General features: G+C 44.8%; 2 protein-coding genes across 4 annotated transcripts; one reads left to right on the top strand and one right to left on the bottom strand.

Annotated features, from left to right (window-relative positions):
• Positions 1-5,446, bottom strand: nicol1 (NELL2 interacting cell ontogeny regulator 1). Of its 3 annotated transcripts, none has more exons than XM_080022848.1 (4): positions 5,410-5,446; positions 2,067-2,205; positions 1,308-1,396; positions 1-1,090 (listed from the first exon to the last, which is right to left on the bottom strand). In XM_080022848.1, the coding sequence occupies exons 2-4, from the start codon at positions 2,176-2,178 to the stop codon at positions 1,019-1,021; spliced, it is 273 nt and encodes a 90-aa protein (XP_079878974.1). In that variant the 5' UTR covers positions 2,179-2,205; positions 5,410-5,446; the 3' UTR covers positions 1-1,018. The 3 variants fall into 3 exon arrangements, with proteins under 3 accessions (XP_079878974.1, XP_079878975.1, XP_079878973.1); XM_080022849.1 differs by lacking the exon at positions 5,410-5,446 and adding an exon at positions 3,179-3,235; XM_080022847.1 differs by lacking the exon at positions 5,410-5,446 and adding an exon at positions 2,461-2,543.
• Positions 5,228-18,805, top strand: LOC307246822 (negative elongation factor A-like). Its single transcript, XM_080022846.1, has 11 exons — positions 5,228-5,495; positions 6,391-6,562; positions 8,434-8,595; positions 9,023-9,112; positions 9,390-9,517; positions 14,263-14,332; positions 14,447-14,535; positions 14,629-14,740; positions 15,140-15,474; positions 15,860-15,959; positions 17,483-18,805. Exons 1-11 carry the CDS (start codon positions 5,286-5,288, stop codon positions 17,665-17,667), a joined length of 1,653 nt encoding a protein of 550 aa, XP_079878972.1. The 5' UTR covers positions 5,228-5,285; the 3' UTR covers positions 17,668-18,805.
• The last annotated feature ends 128 nt before the right edge of the window (positions 18,806-18,933 follow it).

The raw sequence follows: 18,933 nt of genomic DNA, 5'->3' as shown, positions 1-18,933 counted from the left end.
ACTAGCAATCATCCCATCCTCTGCAACTCGTGAATCATCTAAAGTTTATTTTCAAGTATATGTTACTTATAGCAGTCTACAAATGTATACATATGGTCTATATTTACAATTGGTAAACAATAATTGCTCTGAATTCATGCTACAGTGCCATGCTCAGTGGAGAGTACAATGTATGTTTTTTGTTCTTCAAATAAAACCCACCTTCTCCATACAGGCAAAAAAAATTTCAGAGATCTACATTTACAACAACAACATTAAACTTTGAAGATTGATCTTGTCTTCACTGAAGTTCTATTCTGTGTGTGCAGAAAGACGAGCGATGTGTTGAAGATGGTTCTATACAACGGCTGACAAAGTGTTTAACATACTTCTTGTCTTTCTAAACACACCCAGTATTAAAACATAATGATGGTCGAGGTGATCATAACGATAGCATAATAACCGTTTTACCAAAGGCAAACTTGCCAATGAATCAATATTCTCGATGCTCTCATAATAGTGCAATGCTTCCCTAAGTATAAATTACACATATTGTTTATTTACTAAAAGTACAGGTAACTGTCTAAATCTATTAGAAAACTCTAGGGTGTGACAGGTGGTGCTACGTTTTAAAGTGGAAAGTTGTCATAAACCTTAATCTCTTTCAACAAATTTCACAAGTACATTTAACAATGTATTTTATCAACGTTAAACAAATAGGACTGGATCACACAGTAACCTTTGCTCTGAGTGGGTCACATGAAGACAAAAAAAACCAAAACAATAAGTAAACAAAACTGCAGACATGTTTGTCGATTTCTTGTCAAAACTTCCACAGATTTAGCCTAAATAAGGCAAAGTAAAATATGCATGGTAATGCATGAGTTCGCGCCAAAGCCCGCATCAGAGTTGACGCGGGAGAAAATAAAATAAAGTGCCTTGCACATCGATAAATCCTGGTGGATACAAAAACACAATCGACAGGCTTGGGTTGTGGTAGTGGAATGTGACGAACACACACGAGGGTCACATAAGAAGTTCAGCGGAGTGAGTTGGTTGGCATGCAGTCGCACAGAGCCCTCCTTTCTGCCCGCAGCACCAGTGTCTCAGTCTGGTAAGGAGTATAATGAGATTAGAAGACTATTCATGTGTTAAATATTCCTCTAAATAATTAAAGTTGTCCAATATTCAACACTTGAAAGAATGATGTTATTGGCACGTATTGACAAGTACAGCAAATTCTAGAAAGACGATTTCATACCATAATCTTCCTATCGAGAGGTTAACAATAGTCAGATCAAAGGCATAAAACGGAGGATTTGTCTCACCCGGGCGTCGAGGTTGAAGGCGGTCTTCTTCAGATCTTGCAGTGCCCTCTGCATGAACTCAAATGCGTGGCAATCCACACATGGCCGACCTACGCAAATAAAGCACGAGGAGGATTTAGGATTTGAGAGCTGTGACCCAGAGGAAAGTCAGCAGCTCCCGACTGTTCGGGTTTGACTTGGGGTAGCTGTGTTACGGTTACCCGTGAAAAGTGCAAAGTGGGGAGAGGCTTTGGTGCTGCAGCATCACATAGAGGCCAGGGTTGTCCAAACCTGGCCCCTTGCCAGACTATGCGCCGGATGATTTCAATAAACAAGAAAATAATAATATTTATAACAATTATCTGACTGCCAATAGTACACTGTTGTGCAGACTGTGTTCAGTGCACAGTAAGGCGACGGAACATCTCTCTTCCAGCTTGCCGACAAAAAGTGCGAATCTTGCAACAAAAAAATGTAATGCACCCTCCTTGGTTGGAGTGAGTTTATATATTTTGTGAAAAACAAAAGATACAATAATATAAAGATATAATAATTTTGCTGCGGGCCCCCTGCAGCTCATTCACTGACCCATAGGGGGCCACGAACCCCAGATTGGCAACCCCTGACATAGGTAACCTGGTTTAAAAAAAATATATATATATACACATTTTGAGAACACATACTCAATTTCTCTTATCGAAAGTCAAACGCCCCCACCAAAAAGCACGGGGCAAAAATAAAATCCAAACACACAGCACATTGCCCTCCAGATGCACGTACTTTCTGCGGGGATGACGGTCCCCGTCTCCTGCTCGGCATCCGCTGCCCCGTAACAGGCGATCTGCACGGCCAGGACCGCTGCCACCACCTGCAAATATCCGCTGGACGCCATCGCGACTCGGACGCACAACGCGGTCACCTGGAATGTAGACAAAAAGGAGAAACATCAAATCTACGCCCCGAATCGGCAACGGGGGGGGGGGGGGGGGGGGGGGGACGGAGGGGACGGAGGGGACGGACGCGTCCAACCGCCGCAACTGCGACGCCTGCTCGGCTTTGTCTTGCGCCCGCAGCGTGAATTCTCCGTGCATGTATCCGATCAGCGCCTCGGGGGGACCCGCACCCAGACATCAGCGTACATACGCGGACACATCACGCTGCGAGTCGGACTCACAATCGATGGTTTTCACCGGAGAGAGGAGCGCAGTGCCCGGGCCGACGTCCAACCTCCGGAGGAATTGGGTTGTGCGTGTGTGTGTGTGTGTGTGTGTGTGTGTGTGGGGGGGGGGTCGTCGGCGGAGCGCGCATGCGCACCGGGACAATCGCCGCTCCGGGTTCCGGACGGGGGAGAACGCGTCAAAATAAGACGTCGACGTTTTTTCAGTGTACGTCATACAGGTGTGGTACAGGGGCAACTACGCGGTCTGTGCAAAGCAAGGCAGGTGGAGTGATAAATGATGATACGATCCAAGCCAGGAAAACATCAAATACGTGTTTGGAGGTTGTTTATAATATAACCTCCAAAATGCGGGTTTTTTTTTTTTTAAACAGGAAATGAGCATTAAATGATGAATAATTTATTCAATTAGTTAAAAAATACATACTTTTTTTTTTTTATTTGATCATTTTTGGCAAGACAAGCTGGGAAGTATGTGCAGCACGTTAGGGTGATGAAGGATAATGATGGGAATGTGCTGACGAGCGAGGAGAGTGTGTTGAGAAGGAGTGGAAGGAGTACTTTGAGGAGCTGATGAATGAAGAAAATGAGACGGAGAGAAGAGTGGATGATGTGGGGATAGTGGATCAAGAAGTGCAGCAAAATAGCAAGGATGGGGTGAGAACAGCATTAAAGAAGATGAAGAGTGGAAAGGCAGTTGGCCCAGATTACATACCTGGGGAAGCACGGAAATGTTTAGGTGAGATGGCAGTGGCGTTCCTAACGAGGCTGTTTAACACCACCCAGGGAGAGGATGCCGGAGGAGTGGAGAAGAAGTGTACTGGTACCCATGTTCAAGAAAAAGGGAGACGTAGAGAGCTGTAGTAACAACAGGGGAATAAAGTTGATCAGCCACAGCATGAAGCTATGGGAAAGGGTAGTGGAGGCTAGGTTAAGAGGGGAGGTGTGGATCAGCGAGCAGCAGCATGGTTTCATGCCAGGAAAGAGTACTACAGATGCAATGTTTGCTCTAAGAATGCTGATGGTAAAGTACAGGTGAGGCCACAGGGAGTTGCACTGCGTCTTCGTGGATTTAGAGAAAGCATATGATAGGATGCCGAGATAGGAAGTGTGGTATTGCATGAGGAAGTCGGGGTGACAGAGAAGTACGTAAGAGTGGTACAGGATATGTAGGAGGGCAGTCAGACAGTAGTAAGGTGTGCAGTAGGCGTGACGAAGGCATTCAAAGTGGAGGTGGGATTGCATCGAGGATCAGCTCTGAGCCCTTTCTTGTTTGCAGTGGTGATGGGCAGGTTAACAGATCAGGCAGGAGTCTCCGTGAACTATGTTCGCGGATGACATTGTGATCTGTAGCGAGAGTAGGGAGCAGGTTGAGGAGAGCCTGGAGAAGTGGAGGCATGCATTACAGAGAAGAGCAATGAAAGTCAGCAGGAGTAAGACAGAATACATGTGTCTGAATGGGAGGGAGGGCCGCGAAAAGCTGAGAATACAAGGAGTGGAGGTGGAGAAGGCGGATGAGTTCAAGTACTTGGGGTCGACCATCCAAAGCAGCGGGGAGTGTGGGAGAGAGGTGAAGAAGAGAGTACGGGCAGGGTGGAGTGGGTGGAGAAGAGTGTCCGGAGTGATCTGTGACAGAAGGGTTCCAGCAAGAGTGAAGGGGAAGGTCGACAGGGCAATAGTGAGACCAGCTATGTTGTACGGTTTAGAGGCTGTGGCACTGACAAAAAGGCAGGCGGCTGAACTGGAGGTGGCAGAGTTGAGGACGTTGAGACTTTCATTGGGAGTGACAAGGATGTGCAGGATTAAGAATGAGTACAATAGAGGGACAGCTCAGGTTGGACAGTTTGGTGGAAAAGTGAGAGAGGCCAGATTGAGATGGTTTGGACACATGTGGAGGAGAGATGAGAGTTACATTGGGAGACGGATGCTGAGGATGGAGCTGCCAGGCAAGAGGAAAAGAGGAAGGCCAAAGAGAAGGTTTATGGAAGTGGTGAGGGAAGACATGTAGGCGGTTTGGTGTAAGGGAGGAAGATGCGCAGAACAGAAGGTGTTGGAGGCAGATGATCCGCTGTGGCGACTCCTAACGGGAGCAGCCCAAAGTAAACTATTTTTTATTTGATCATTTCATTGCTGTTTGAAATAGCTGTCCAGGCTATTCGACCAAGTTGTCTACGTTGGCTCATAGAATTTGAAGTATCAATTGATAGAGAAAAAGTTAAAACATCGAAGTGATGCTGTGGATGATGTACAGGTATGTGGCTCCTACTTTCACGTCACTCCAAGTGATGCAAGACTCGCGAACGACTCGTTCGTAGCGAACGACTCTTTTAAACGAGTCGGGCGTCACGCCGAGTTAATATTCGGCTCCCAGATTGAAATTAATTACAGGGGACTACGTTAAAGCCAAGGTAAACGGGCCGCGACGAGACATGATTCCTATCGAACGTGACTGATTTACAGTCTGGATTAACCCCGCGCCGCGCTGCGTTCCACCAAAATACCTATTTTCGAGAGCACTCAATTATTCTCGGGGGAATTCCATTCGCCAAGCTCTTCTGAATCTCGTCCACCGTGCACTACACCGGCTGAATCAAAGGAACGAAGAGTTGAAATCGAGCGAATCTTTTATTATTATTACTATTATTATTATTATTATTGTTATTATTATGATGATGATTTGAACAGAGTGACTCGCCAGGAACCGAATCGTAAAGAACGAGTCGAACCTCTCGCCACCGCCAGAGCGGTGGGTGGGGTCCTAGCCTGTGCTTTCCTTAGGTGCCCGCTAAAATGCCCGATCGCGAAACGCCTTTTTTTCCAAGATGGCGTCGATGAAGGACAGCGACACTGGCCTGTGGCTTCACAACAAACTCGGCTCCACGGACGAGCTGTGGGCGCCTTCCAGCATCGCCTCCCTCCTCACGGTGTCGGTTATCGACAACATACGGCTGTGTTTCTCGAGCCTATCCCCTCCGGTGAAGCTGAAGCTGCTCCTTGGGATGTTGCATCTTCCCAGGCGGACGGTGGACGAGGTGGGTCGCTGCGGCTGCTAGCTAGCGTCACGATGCGATAGGTAGCATTGCGCTCGCAAAAGATGGACCGAGCTGCCGCGGTCGCTCGTTTATCCCGGCGCCGCGGGTTGTTGCGTCGGCGAGCGGCCGAGGGGAGGTTCGCCAGCCTGACGTGCGGCGTTATGTGCGGGCTGGGTGACTGACCGAGCAACAGGCTGATCCAGCCTGTACGTCCAACTCCGCCCCGCACGCCGTTCTGCATAACGTTTTCATTCCAGATCCCACGTTCTGCTTGCGGACGTGCGCAGAGTCACATTTTTTTTGAAAGTGTGACTTTAATGCAGAGAGGTTTTGTTTTTTGATTTTTTTTTTTTTTAAGAATTACTTTCTATTTTTCAAACATTTGTCGGTATTTTTTATTTTCCCATATATATGTCAGTCGTATTTGTCTCCCTAGTCTATTATTTAGCCTCCACGGTTCATAAAGACACTAGATATTATAGATGCTATAGCGCTGATGCTTGTTTGTATGTTTTGAAGTTTGCTGTCTCAAAACAATTCTAAGCTGCAGGTCAAGACTTAGAATTGCAGTTGTCTAAATGTGGAAGGATGTACTCCAAATCAACTCTATAATGAAGGATTTGTTTGCATATATATGTGTGTGTGTGTGTGTGTGTGTGTGTGTGTATATATATATATAAATATATAAACTTTTTTCCCCAGATTAAGTTTATTATATAACTTTTTATTACTCACCCAAAAAAACATATATATCAAAGTTGCCTATTCCCAGGCTTAAATACGTAGCACGATGAGGCGTTTGAGAAGTCCTGTTGAGATGTCAAAGAGACGCACAACCCTCAGTCCAACACAAACGCCCGCATAAAACCCGAAAACCCATTCTGGATGTTTCCAGATGAAAGAGGCCTTGTCGGAGATCATCCAGCTGGCTACGGTGGACTCCGAGCCCTGGGTGCTGATGGTTGCTGATATCCTGAAGTCCTTCCCAGAGACAGGCTCTCTCAATTTGGACTTGGAGGAGCAGAACCCCAATGTACAGGACATCTTAGGGGAGCTTCGGGAGAAAGGTAGGCACAAATCAGTGCTTTCTTTGGTGTCGTTTGGCTGAACGGAGGAAATTATAATAAACTGGTCCCATGGACATGTGCAAAATCACATGAATCGCATCAGGTGCAAATGACCTCCAGAGAATCTGCTGTCCCAAAAAGAAACTCAAATTTTTGTGGCTAAGGCCAAACAATGTTACAAATGATAGAGGAGAAGGTAGGAGGTATATTTCCATTAGTTCACAGATGAGTTACAAGTATATCTTTGTCATACTTGTCTTTGTATGTCATCCGGTTTTACTGGAAGTTATTTGCACCTGCTCTGCAGATGATAGTCTTAAGACGTGTCCTGCTTTGGTAACAAGCTAAGACTGCTTACAATGAATCAGCCTTCATCATATTTATTGGTGCTGAATAATTAATCAAATTCAAACCGACATCCCAATGTGATAGAACACAATTTTCGAATAGCAAAGGCTGTGATGAAAAATAAGAGTTTTTTTATTTTATTTTTATTATTATTATATATTTTTTTAATGTTACACATTCTAACCCAGTGATACTCAACCCGCGGTTCTCAAGCCTCATGCGGCTCTATTGTAACTAATTGCGGCTCTTTAAAGGGTTCATTAAAGAGGGGGGTTTGGTGGTTGTTCTGTGAAACAAAAAGCTGTGCTCTTGTCATCCTACACAGGACAGTTATTGCAGCAGTTCTTGATGATTAAAGAATGAATAAAAAGTGGTACTGGAGGTTGAGAAGTTGAACTCCACTTGCAGACTAACTCTGTCCTTGATGCGATGGCATACAAATACTCTGTGTTGTATGCCAAATATGCTGACAGCGCAGGTTAAAAGAAGTGAAGTGTTATTTAAGATAAAAATAAAAATTAAAAAAAATTCTAGAAGATTATTTCAATAAATTCTGTCAGAGACATTGTCTGCAGTATTCAAAAATGAATTTCCATTTTGCTCCTCAACCGCATCTATAGAGATCTGTTTCCTGGTAGAAACAGAAAGAAGAAACAGAAAGAAGAAACAGAAAGAAGAAACAGTCTTTATTCGTCACGCAACAGTGATCAATGATCTGTTTACTGAGTGATCAATGGCTGATCACCTGGTTTCCAGTAGCAATTCGTATTTAATTACATTATTACCGTATATAAGTTATAACCTGGAGCCACAACTAATCACCGGACTCCCAACCATGCCATGCAAGATCACCACGTTCCAATCCTCCACGCTTACAAGCACCAAACAGCCTCCATGCAATTAAGTTGCATGCAATTAAGTTGCTAATAAATATTAGGGCAATTAAGCCCTAATATTTATTCTTAAAAGGCTTCATGTTGCATGAAAAGTTCAATTTGAAATTGTCATTTCCGAAGGCCTTTATGCTGTCTCATGCTGAAATAGCAATATTAACCATGCACCACATATTTCTTTACTCTCAATTCATAAGATCACTCTCAGGAGCTCATTGAAGTTTTAATCGCTAAATTAATTCAGTGTGAATTATTGGATTGTTTGTTAATGTGGCCAACAATTGCTCAATTCAATTTCTTAAAATTTGCATCCTCAATCCAAGCCGTAGCTGCACGCTGCCTGTTACATGGATTCACTAATCAATCCCACTGCCGTAGCGAGTTTGGATGCGTGCTTCGAGGGGAAACTGGTTAGATCTATTTTGTTAGACTTAACAGTCTGATTCATCCTTTATATTCTGAGGATTGTACTAAATCCTAAGAAAAAAAACACACCTTTTAACAGGCTTGTCACTATAGGACTTATGAGCCAGCAAGATGTTATTTGCCATTTTCTTGTATTTTGTTTTGAATCACACTGTCCAATAGCTATTGCCTTTCACCCAGTGTTTTCTGTGTCCACGTCCTCAGTGAGTGAGTGTGAGGCGTCGGCCATGTTGCCCCTGGAGTGCCAGTACCTGAACAAGAGCGCCCTGACCACGCTGGTCGGACCCCTTACCCCGCCGGTCAAACACTTCCAGCTCAAGCGGAAGCCCAAGAGCGCCACGCTCAGGGCAGAGCTGCTGCAAAAGTGTGAGGATTATTTAGAGAGGAATCCACAGTTCTTACTTGCTTGAAGTGGGCTTATAAAGATGGGCTACTTTATGGGCTATAAAGAATACTGTTAAAACAGTTAATAGAATCATCTATCTCATAACTTACCCCTATTTCTCCTTAATACTTGCCCCTGTCCTGTACCAAATATATAGTACTTACCTTTAATAACTTATTCAAAAATCTGTTTTAACATTAGTCAATATTTGTCTTAAAAGGGTCTTTTAAAAGTATTCAATTGAACTAGCACCTTCTCAGGCACCCTGGCCTAACAAACGCTGGTTGAGCCACCACCTTGTTGTCGAGCAATTTCTTGCATATTTGGAATAATGAAGAAATTCATTTTGAAACTGGTTTGAATATTAGAAAACCTCTGGATGCCTGACTTCCTGTTTCTCTATTTCAGCCACAGAGACGGCCCAGCAGCTGAAAAAGACTGCCGGAGTGCCCTTCCACGCCAAAGGGAGAGGCTTGGTCAAAAAGATCGACACCACGAGTACGTTTGAGTCGGGACCAGTACATGTGCAATGTTAGAAACATCTCCTTTACAGTGAAGTCTTACTTCGGCTTCCATGTTGAAACCAATCACTGCATAGCGGATAGCCAACTGAACTGTCGAGACATTCAGAGAGAAATTACATTAAGCTGTTGATCACAGAAACTATTTTTGTATAAAAAGTTATTTTCTTGCATAAATTATTATTAATGCAAATATTAACTATATATATATATATCTTAAATTTATTCTGTGCTAATGATTGTTTTCTTCACAGCGCCTCTCAAGGGGATCCCCAAGGCCCCTTTCCGCAGACCCACCACTCCCAGTATGTTCAGCCCCCCCAGTAACCGCACACCAATTGCCCCAGCACGGACCCCCCTTCGCAAGGAAAGGGGGGTCAAGGTAATGTTCCAGGCTATATTCTATTTCTTTTTATTTCATGAATATTTTCATTCTATTTAGTGTAAACTCCGCCCTTTGTGGCTATCGAGTGAGTTTGGCCCTCGTGCACATGCGCAGCACTGAAAACTTTAGTCCACACCCACCTGCCGTGGGTTACACTCACGGACGCACCTTGTGTATAAATTGGATTACACCCATTGAATTGGCTCCCACTTTTTTCTTCAGTGACTGCATGCACCATCTGAAAAGAATAATTAAAAGAGCGAGAAGAATGGCAGCGTCAAGCATTTGAGTGTGTCCAATTTGCGAGAACCCCCCCCCCCATACGGGCCGCACCCTGGTCTTCCGCTCCCATCGGCGGGGCCTAACCTGCTGGAGGAGTACACCCAGGTGTCCCTGGGGTACTCATCTCATCAGCGATTTCCCTGCTGGCCGTAGGCGCTCTTCTCCAGGGGCTTCTGGATATCAGAGAGGGCGTTAGCCTACCAAGGCCTGGAGGTTCCCTGGATGACATGTCTCGTGTGGACCGTGCACACGCACCTTGATTCGCGCTGAACAGTTTATTTTCAGGGCGTCAGAGATATATGGTCAGTTTGGCTTCACAGATTTATAGGTGCTCCAGATAAGATGCAGCTGCATTGGCGGGAGGAGGCCGAAAAGGCTATATACTCCCACTTATACGGTTTGGAAAACCATGGGAAAGTAAGAAATGTGGGTCGTGAGGTCGTGTACTTCATTATGTGTGCATATATGTTTATGTGATTACATAGATTTAGATATATTGTTACATGCGCATCGGCCATGGCCCAGGATACTTCTTTATGTTTTCCAACCTGTCCCGTTCATTCCCGGTTCCCAGGGCCGAGTGCAAAAGGAACAGCTGTCGGCTATTCTGATTGTCCCAGAGCACACGGGCGCATCATGGTTTCCATGCCTGCAGCTGTTAGCAGGCTGGCCATGGGAACTACTTTGGTGCAGGGATGCTCTCCCCCAAGCAGAGGGAGCGATCAGGAATTACCCGGGGATAGGCCAGCACCTGTAGGTCTGGCCACTGAATGGGAACGCTTAGAGAGGCTGGGTCTCGTGCGCACTATGGTGTGTTAGGACGGCAGGACGTTGTGCGCAATCTCCAGGGCACGGGAGCCGAGTCCACCAGAGCGTCTTACTCTGACAAATGGGCAGCTTTTCTGTGCTGGTGTGTGGGGGTAAAAGACCTGGATCCCATGGCATGTCCTCTGCCTAACTTGCTTTCATTCCTCCAACTATTGGTGCTCCAGCTTCTGGCACAGTTAATACATATGCGTCCGTTATTTGGTCCTGTCACGAGGGTTTCAGTGACAGTTGTCATGCTTTCGGTGTTTAGTCATCCCTTGTTGAAACGCTTCCTAAAGGGTGTACGGAGACAGTGTCATGACACTGTCATGCTCCTTAGTTCCTCAGTGGGACTTGGCGCTGGTTTTGCATGTGCTGGTTAAAGCCCTCTTTGAGCTTGGACCAGGTTCTGCTAAAGTTTCTGTCAGCCAAAAGAGCTCTGCTAACGGCTCTGACATCTGCAAAGAGAGTTCATGATTTATCTGTGTTTCCTGTGGCCCCTTCATGCCTCAGGATTCAAGGATGGCAGCTCAGCTATTTTACGCCCTAACCCAGCTTTGTGATAACCAAGTGATAACTCTGGATGAATTCTTTCCTCCCCCTCACAACTCTTAGGAGGAAGCCGCGTCTATCTCCTCTGCCCCGTGTGAGCGCTGTCCTGCTACATTGCACGGACAGCGGCCTTTCGTCTCCACTCCTCACAGCATTAGAATTGATTTGTTCCCAGCCTTTTTCCATCATAGAGAATTTATTATTCTACTATTGTGTGCTTACACATGACGCAGTGGCTGAACGTTGAGTGTTAGTGATTCGATATTGAAGCAGGTATGGTTGTGCTTGTGGTACTGGACAGTCTCAGTGGGGCCCAGACTATATCCTGCTCCGTGGGAAACCTAACATGAAAAACAGACACATTTTATTTGATTGCTTACGCCGTCTTGCACTTGTATCTGGTTGGATTTAGAAACAGGGGATTGTTACAGAAATTAAGGGATGGCTTAAATCTGCAGTGTGTCAATCGGTGGTCTTAAAGAGGCAGACAGACGTTGGTTTTACTTGTAAAAGGGTCTCATCAGATATGTGCTAAGGAGCAGCTCTCTGAGTCAAACAGTTTATTTTCAGGGAGTCAGAATATATGGTCAGTTTGACGTCACAGATTTATACATATTCTAGATAAGGTAGTCTAGACACACTGAGTCTGACAATGAGGTGCTGTTCTTGCTCTTGCAGCAGCATTGGCGGGAGGAAGCCAAAAAGACGATAGCGTACAGACCCCTTGTACGGTTTGGAAAACCATGGGAAAATTAGAAATATGTGACTGAGAACGTATGAGGTTGTGTTCTTCATTATGTGTGTGCATATATGTTTATGTGATTGCATAGATTTAGATATATTGTTACAGGATCATGCACTTAAGTTTGATGTTGCTGTAACGGTCGATGTATGCTTTGATTGTTTGTACCCTCTAATGTAAGTTGCTTTGTACAAAACCACGCATGAAAGAAGTTCAGTTTGGTGGCTGGGGAGGGGTCCACACTCGTGGCTGGGAAGGAGCTGCTCTTGTAGTTAGTAATAGTCCGCAGCCCCTGCCACAAGCATCTGGTTTTATTTTTTTATTTACTTTTTAAAATCAGCATTGGGAATATTTTTGAGGGGGACGTTAGTGAGTGGCAACGTTTGAGGACATGTTTTCTTTGCACTCCGCACCAGGATTATATTTATTTGGTTTAAAGCAGCATTATGTAACTTTAGGTATGCGCACCCCTATGGTTTCTCAGTGCAAACTCAGGACAAACTCCGCTGTCAACAAATTTGAACCTTATCAGTCATGTTTCAATAACAGTCTGTTACAAGTGCAAATATAATGTACACCTAGGTTAAAGCGCCCCTTGCACATATCTCGCTGCAGAGCCGCAGGGAGGGATGGCTCGGCATGGCAGATGAAATGAAAGAGGTGCCATTCTCCATATAACAGTCAGTGTACCATCAAAATTATTTTGAGGCTCTTATTTAAAAGATAATAAAGTTACATAGTGTTGCTTTAAATCTGTCCCCCCACTCTAAAACTTGGTCAAAGTTAGAGTGCCTAATTTTAGTCATACTTCAAGAATTTCAAGATGTTTATTTGTCACATACATTAACAAACGAGCATACATATATGAAGTGAAATGACATTGCAACGCACCCGGAGATTATGAACAATGAGTACTAACTGGCACAATTGCTAATCAATGAACTAACTAATCGAACTGATTCCTAAGACGTAATTCAGTTAGTAAATATAATAAAATAGGAGTGAATAAGGTAATAACCTAAGTGGGAATACAAAATAGTGGAATACACTTATGTATATACAGATATGTGCTGTAAAGAATAAAGTGAGGTAGTGTATTGAGATGTACAGTATACAACAATACAATCTCAATATCAAATCAATGCAGAAAGGCTAGAAACCTAAACTAGGCCAGGAAGCCCCGGACTCACCTGGAAAGAGAAGGAGTACCTGGCTGCAGCCTGCAGATGGGGCGAGGTTTAACATTAAGTTTAATTCAATCAACCGTGGTTTGATTGGTTTAACTGTCGAATTTGGTCAGGGGTAAACATTGATTGTGATTGGATGCCAACTGTGAGCGTTTTGTGTCACATTTAGCTTTGTTACAATGCATTTTACAGCAAATCCAAGGTATTTTTTTATTTTTTAATAGTTAGCTTAAGAAGTAGGAGTTTGTTTTTTTTCAACCCATAAACCCATCCTTCAGTTTATCACAAACATTCAAAATCACCAAATTTGGAAATGGATAGTTTTCATTGGACAGAAAAGACATGAAAAATTCTAATATGAGAAGTTACTTGTAACTATAGCTTTCAGATAAATGTAGTGGAGTAAAAATGTACAACATTTCCCTTTGAATATCGTGAAGTATAAAGTTGCAAAACATGGAAATACTCCAGTTAAGTACAATAACCTCCAACTTGTAGTTGAGTAAATTTACTTTAGTTACATCCCAATGACGAGAAGACACGATCACCCAGATCTCCACTCGCACCACGTGCACCCAGTGTTTCCCTGCAAAATCGTGACTCCACAAGTTTTTACTTGAATTTGTTCCAATCATGACGAGCAGATTTCGTGTAGACCGCACGTCAGCTGAAAAAAAAAAAAAAAAAGCCCCTGAGGTGCCAGAAAGTGAGTGGAGCCTGCTGCTTTTATAAGGTCATCTAAACCATCAAAAGCGTTGGGTTTTATTTAAAAGTAACATTTGCATTTCAAGTTTTCTTTTTGAATGTGGAATGACATCATCGGCCCGTGGGTGAGGTGGTCTGGCAGCCGAGGCGTATGCTGTTGACGAGCGACCTAATTGGAGCCGCACGTCACGCTAGCCCAATCAATGAGGCTGCCTTTGTCGTTTCCTGTGCGACGGGCAAATGTGCAGCCCCGCCCCCCGCATGCCCCAGTTCAGCCAGCGTAAGGGCGTCTTTTTGCGGTTGTGCAAATCGAACTTGCCTCGAAATGACTGTCTCTCGAATCTGGCGTCAAACCGGCACGAGAACTCTTCCCACACACTCGCATATCGGGGAATGAGACCCGCTAAGTGTTGTTAAAAAAATAAAATAAAAAATGTCTGAAGTCGTTGTGGTTGTTTTGCTTTCAGCTGTTAGACATCTCAGAGCTGGATATGGTCGGCGCAGGCAGAGAAGCAAAGAGGAGAAGAAAGACGTTGGGTAATTCCCTTCCAGATGCGGTGTTGTCAAACCGTACTTCTCTTTTACTGATGGTTATGACCTCAGTGGAGGAGAGCGTGGGGTTTCATTGTCTTTCTGCTTCTTTGGTCTCAGACACGGAGGTCAGCGAGAAAGCGGCCAAAGAAGAAGCCGTGCCGGAGAACGCCACGCCGGACTACGCCGCGGGTCTTGTCTCTGCGCAGGTAGGCTCAGCAACTCTCTGTCCTTCTACCTCCTTGATTTGGTCACTTTCGCTCTGTTTGGCTGAACCTCAGCGGCTCATCTTTGTGTTGCAGAAACTCGGAGCGCTGAACAGCGAGAGCGCCCTCCCGTCAACCAGCTACCTGCCGGCCACGCCCAGCATGGTGCCCTCGTCCTCCTACATTCCCAGCTCAGAGGCACAGCCAGGTACTTCATTTTTTCAGAATATGAAACGAATAAAAAATAACATGGATTTAAAAATGTGTAACAAAAGATTTTTTTTTTTTTATGATTACATGTCAGGCGTATTATTGGACAACGCATTAAAATGAATGAGAAAAAAAAAAATACATTTACATTTTTTAGGTATGAGGTTTTTTTCATCCATCTTTGTTGCCAAGTTGGACATATTGACTATGTAAAGTATGCGTATTGTGAGGAATTTTAGGTCACATCTTCTCATTATCAGTAATTTAAACTTCATCATGACTTTGTAATGTCATTTCCTGACAGTAAACGCAGCTGTAGACTGTTGGCTGAATTAGCCGTTTCTCTCTTCAAAAGCAATTTTTTTTTCATCCTTATTTATTTTTCTTTCCTCCTCAGCGAATGCGGGCGGATCCGGCCGGGATGCGCTCCAGTCTGCTCGCCAGCCAGAGGAGTCGACGGCGGTGGCTGCGGGCGTAGCGGGCGCCGCCTCCTTACCAGGTCAATACAAACAGAGGACGCCCATGTACAACGCAGGCACCACGGCCAGCCCTGCCACGCCTACTTCGCCCAGCACACCCGCCTCCACACCCGCCAGCAACGGGCCGCCGGCCGCTGCCACCGCCAGCCAGCCTGAGACCCCCAGCCAGCCTCCCAGCACACCCCAGACGCCCACGCCCACACCCGCCCCCACAGCGCCACAGCCCCAGCCCAAAAAGAACCTCTCGCTCACAGTGAGTAGAAGCCTCAAAGTTGACATTACAATGACACTGTATCCATACTCGGCTAAATCCTTGTATGGATAGTATTAGTTCTACTGTTAAACATATACATGTGCGTGCGTACGTACATGTGTGTATGCTCTGGGAGAGGTTATAAATACTATACAGACATTTTTTATTTTTTGTTTGTGTTGCAGGGGAATTTTGTCATTTGTTTTTGAATTTGATTAGATGGCATGGTCTTCTATGGTCCCACCAGTGAAACGGTGATCTCTGGAGCTGTAAAACTAAGAAGTAGTTAAGGATAATACCACAAATGACAGGAAATGGAGTACAGAGTGGAAACAATGTGAGTTGTATGCCCCGTAATGACCTGTTTGTGTGATCTGCTCCCCAGAGAGACCAGATGTACGCCGCGCAGGAGATGTTTAAGACGGCCAACAAGGTGACCAGACCAGAGAAGGCTCTCATCCTGGGCTTCATGGCTGGATCCAGAGGTACCACAAGCTGTCCCTCCAGGCCGCCCGATCAAAAATACACCCCTTTTTAAAAATGATTTATCCCTTCTATAACACTGCTCAGCGCCTTTCTAGATGTAATCTAACATTGTGCATCTGCCCTTTAGCCGGACAAGACTCGCTTTGAGTTGAATATGGCTGAATTATCGTTTATTAAGTTCATGTTCTTGCTGGTGGTTTCGATCGACACCAGAAGCAGAGCAGAGACATTTCAGGGATCCCACGCGTCCTGGAAAACCTGGCATTTCCTAATGTCATGGAATAATAATCTTTATTTGTATAGCACCTTTCATACATGACATCAAATAATAACAATAAATGCAAAGCACAATGCGTTTACAAAGTAGAATAATACAATTAAAATAAATTCAATCAATGAAAAACAGGATGGGAAGAAAAATCTAACTGACAGCAAAATGCACTGCAAGCGCCTGTAAAGTGATAATAAAAACAATGTGTTGTAACCACCCAGCCAAATGTGAATTGGGGGGGGGGGGATGAAAAACCCACGGGATTAGCATGAGTTCACCGTCTCCCTGAGGAGACCCTTTTACTCAAGGTTTTTATATGAACTCTGGGCTGTTGGCTTGGATTATTTCACCACTGATGCTCCATTTCCGACAATCCGACCTGGTGTTTATATAGTGTTAGGGCGGGGCCACGCAACGTATGAACTCGTATACGTCATTGAGTCATGATTTAGGCCCGCCCTAAAAAATGTGAGCCCCAAAAACTCCACAATTCAGTACTATTTCGATTATTTGGTTGTTGGAAGTATGTGATCAACGGTTTCAAATGTCTAAATCTTATAATATACCTAATATTAATGTTTTTGAACAATGTTTAACCTTATAGATTAAATTGTGCTCAATTATTTTCAGTGTATTCTTACTTTTAGACTAGTCTAACTTTAAACTTCCGGGAAATTAGTCATACGGTACATCCCAAATGAATATAATACTCATTTTTAGATTTTGGGGTCATCATTTAAGACCATGAAGACGCGATTGTTCCTCAGCAAATTATTTTTTTATTTCTATGGAGTCCTGGATGTTATCGTCATGACAACAAGCTGGATAAATACAGCTATCGGGATTAACACCTTAAATTTCTCTGCATCATATGCTCTGATCTTATTTAATTAACAAGGTTTGGCAAAGTTGCCCAAAATTTGGCCTTGATTTATTTTATCCAATATGAATAATATGATTAAATGGCTTAAATTAATTCAATTCCTCTGTGAAGTGTTTAGGCTGATTAGACTTTGACGTCAGACATTCTGAAGGCGGCAAGGTAGAGGGCGGTGCACGTGGTACCGCCCTAACAGGGGCGACAAAACTCGCAGGAGAGTTTCTCCTGAGAAGAGGCATACGAAACGAACAGAAATAAGTGAAAAGAGCCATGTGAGCGGAGAGGCTCTTTTTAATATGAATTCATTAAAAGGACGTCTCTTGAAGAGAACCTGTGAACCTGACCTCTCCCTGTTCCCCTCCCCCGCTCAGAGAACCCGTGTCCGGAGCAAGGCGACATCATCCAGATCAAGCTGAGCGAGCACACCGAGGTCCTGCCCAAGGCCGACGGCACGGGCAGCACCACCATGCTGGTGGACACCGTGTTCGAAATGAACTATTCCACAGGGCAGTGGACGCGCCTCAAGAAGTACAAACCCATCACCAGCACCTCGTGAGGCGTCACCACAGAGACTCAAGGACATTCGCAAAGACACACAAACACACTCACACAAAAGCCCCACACATGGCCACACGCATACGGCATTCTTTTTTCTTTCTTTGGGGGGGGCGGGGCAAATCAAACAATGTACTTGTGGGGTCTGCGAGGGGCGGGGCTGAGGAGAGATCCGAGAAGAGCGATGATCCTCCCCCTCAAAGTTCTGTTGCATTTTCCTCCCAGCTGTTTATCGCTCTTGAGGTTTTTGTTTTTTTGTTTGTTTTAAAGTGCTAATCTCGGAAGATTTTCGTTTCAATAAATGTCTCTTAAGTCACTATCCGTCGCCGAATTAGGTAACACAAAAGGTAATTGAGCCAATGGCCCACTGATGAAAGAAAACTGACAGTTTCTCCTACCACACGCCACCCAAGTGGTGTTTTCAGGGCCCTTGGCACAGAAGATGGTGTGTTGTAAAGACCAGTTTATAGTATGGAGTTGGCCAGTTGGATTTGGCCAATAGCAGAAGGAGCATGTCATGACAGGGCTGCTTTCCTGAGGGTGTGTGTGGGGATGGGGTTTTCAAACCCGCTGCCCGTTCGACCAACCAACGAGCGACAGGTATGCAGCCACTCTGATCCCAATCACCGAGATCCAGGTCAGGTGTGGCTGCTTAAACCAGACCGTCCCCACACCGCAAAAACCCTTTCATTGGCAGTATCGTGAGTATTAGGAACCAGGTGTCTGTGGCCACTTTCCCACCATGCATTTAATTTCATGTGGACTGACGACCTCGACTGGCCTGGCGACGCCTGCAATTACCGCTTTCCGAGATTGCCACTTTAAAGTCTATTCTGATTCCTGAATGTTGTGAGCGAGGAGGGGGGAGGCGGGGGAACCATTCCAAAGGCCGGCTCCTTTTTTGGAGGTCCGCTCACATGCCGAGGCGGAGGAAGGCAGAGCAAGCTGTTGGCGTTTTTGTTTTTTTTTCTGTGTAAATGTGACGCTCGCAGCTCACTCTTGCTGCTTTCGGACGGAATCGAGGAACGGTGACGTCACGGGTGGACTAGGATGAACGATGCTGTTGAGTGCAACTTGGAAGTCTCGGGGCAGTGTTTAGTGTTCATCTATCGGAAGAAAATAAAACCAAACAGACTCCAGAGTGTGACGCATCTCCTATTTTGTTTGACTGTATGTTTCAAGGGTTTGATTCCTCATGTTCTACCGCCCTTTTTTTATAGCAATTGTGATTACGACCCATGTTTTTTGTTTTTCTACATTTGTGATG

Source organism: Zeus faber (assembly GCF_960531495.2).
Source record: "Zeus faber genome assembly, chromosome: 22".
NCBI lineage: Eukaryota > Metazoa > Chordata > Actinopteri > Zeiformes > Zeidae > Zeus > Zeus faber.
Note: the sequence above shows the minus strand (reverse complement) of the source record. Positions and strands in the feature narration are given on the sequence as shown.

Excerpts from the sequence above, each read along its gene's own strand:
- nicol1 (XM_080022848.1), bottom strand. The coding sequence starts at position 2,178 with ATGGCGTCCAGCGGATATTTGCAGGTGGTGGCAGCGGTCCTGGCCGTG. Across the intron at positions 1,397-2,066 it reads GACCGTCATCCCCGCAGAAA|GTCGGCCATGTGTGGATTGC; the intron begins GTACGTGCATCT and ends TTATTTGCGTAG. Across the intron at positions 1,091-1,307 it reads CCTTCAACCTCGACGCCCGG|ACTGAGACACTGGTGCTGCG; the intron begins GTGAGACAAATC and ends ACTCCTTACCAG.
- LOC307246822 (XM_080022846.1), top strand. The coding sequence starts at position 5,286 with ATGGCGTCGATGAAGGACAGCGACACTGGCCTGTGGCTTCACAACAAA. Across the intron at positions 5,496-6,390 it reads CCAGGCGGACGGTGGACGAG|ATGAAAGAGGCCTTGTCGGA; the intron begins GTGGGTCGCTGC and ends GGATGTTTCCAG. Across the intron at positions 6,563-8,433 it reads AGGGGAGCTTCGGGAGAAAG|TGAGTGAGTGTGAGGCGTCG; the intron begins GTAGGCACAAAT and ends CCACGTCCTCAG.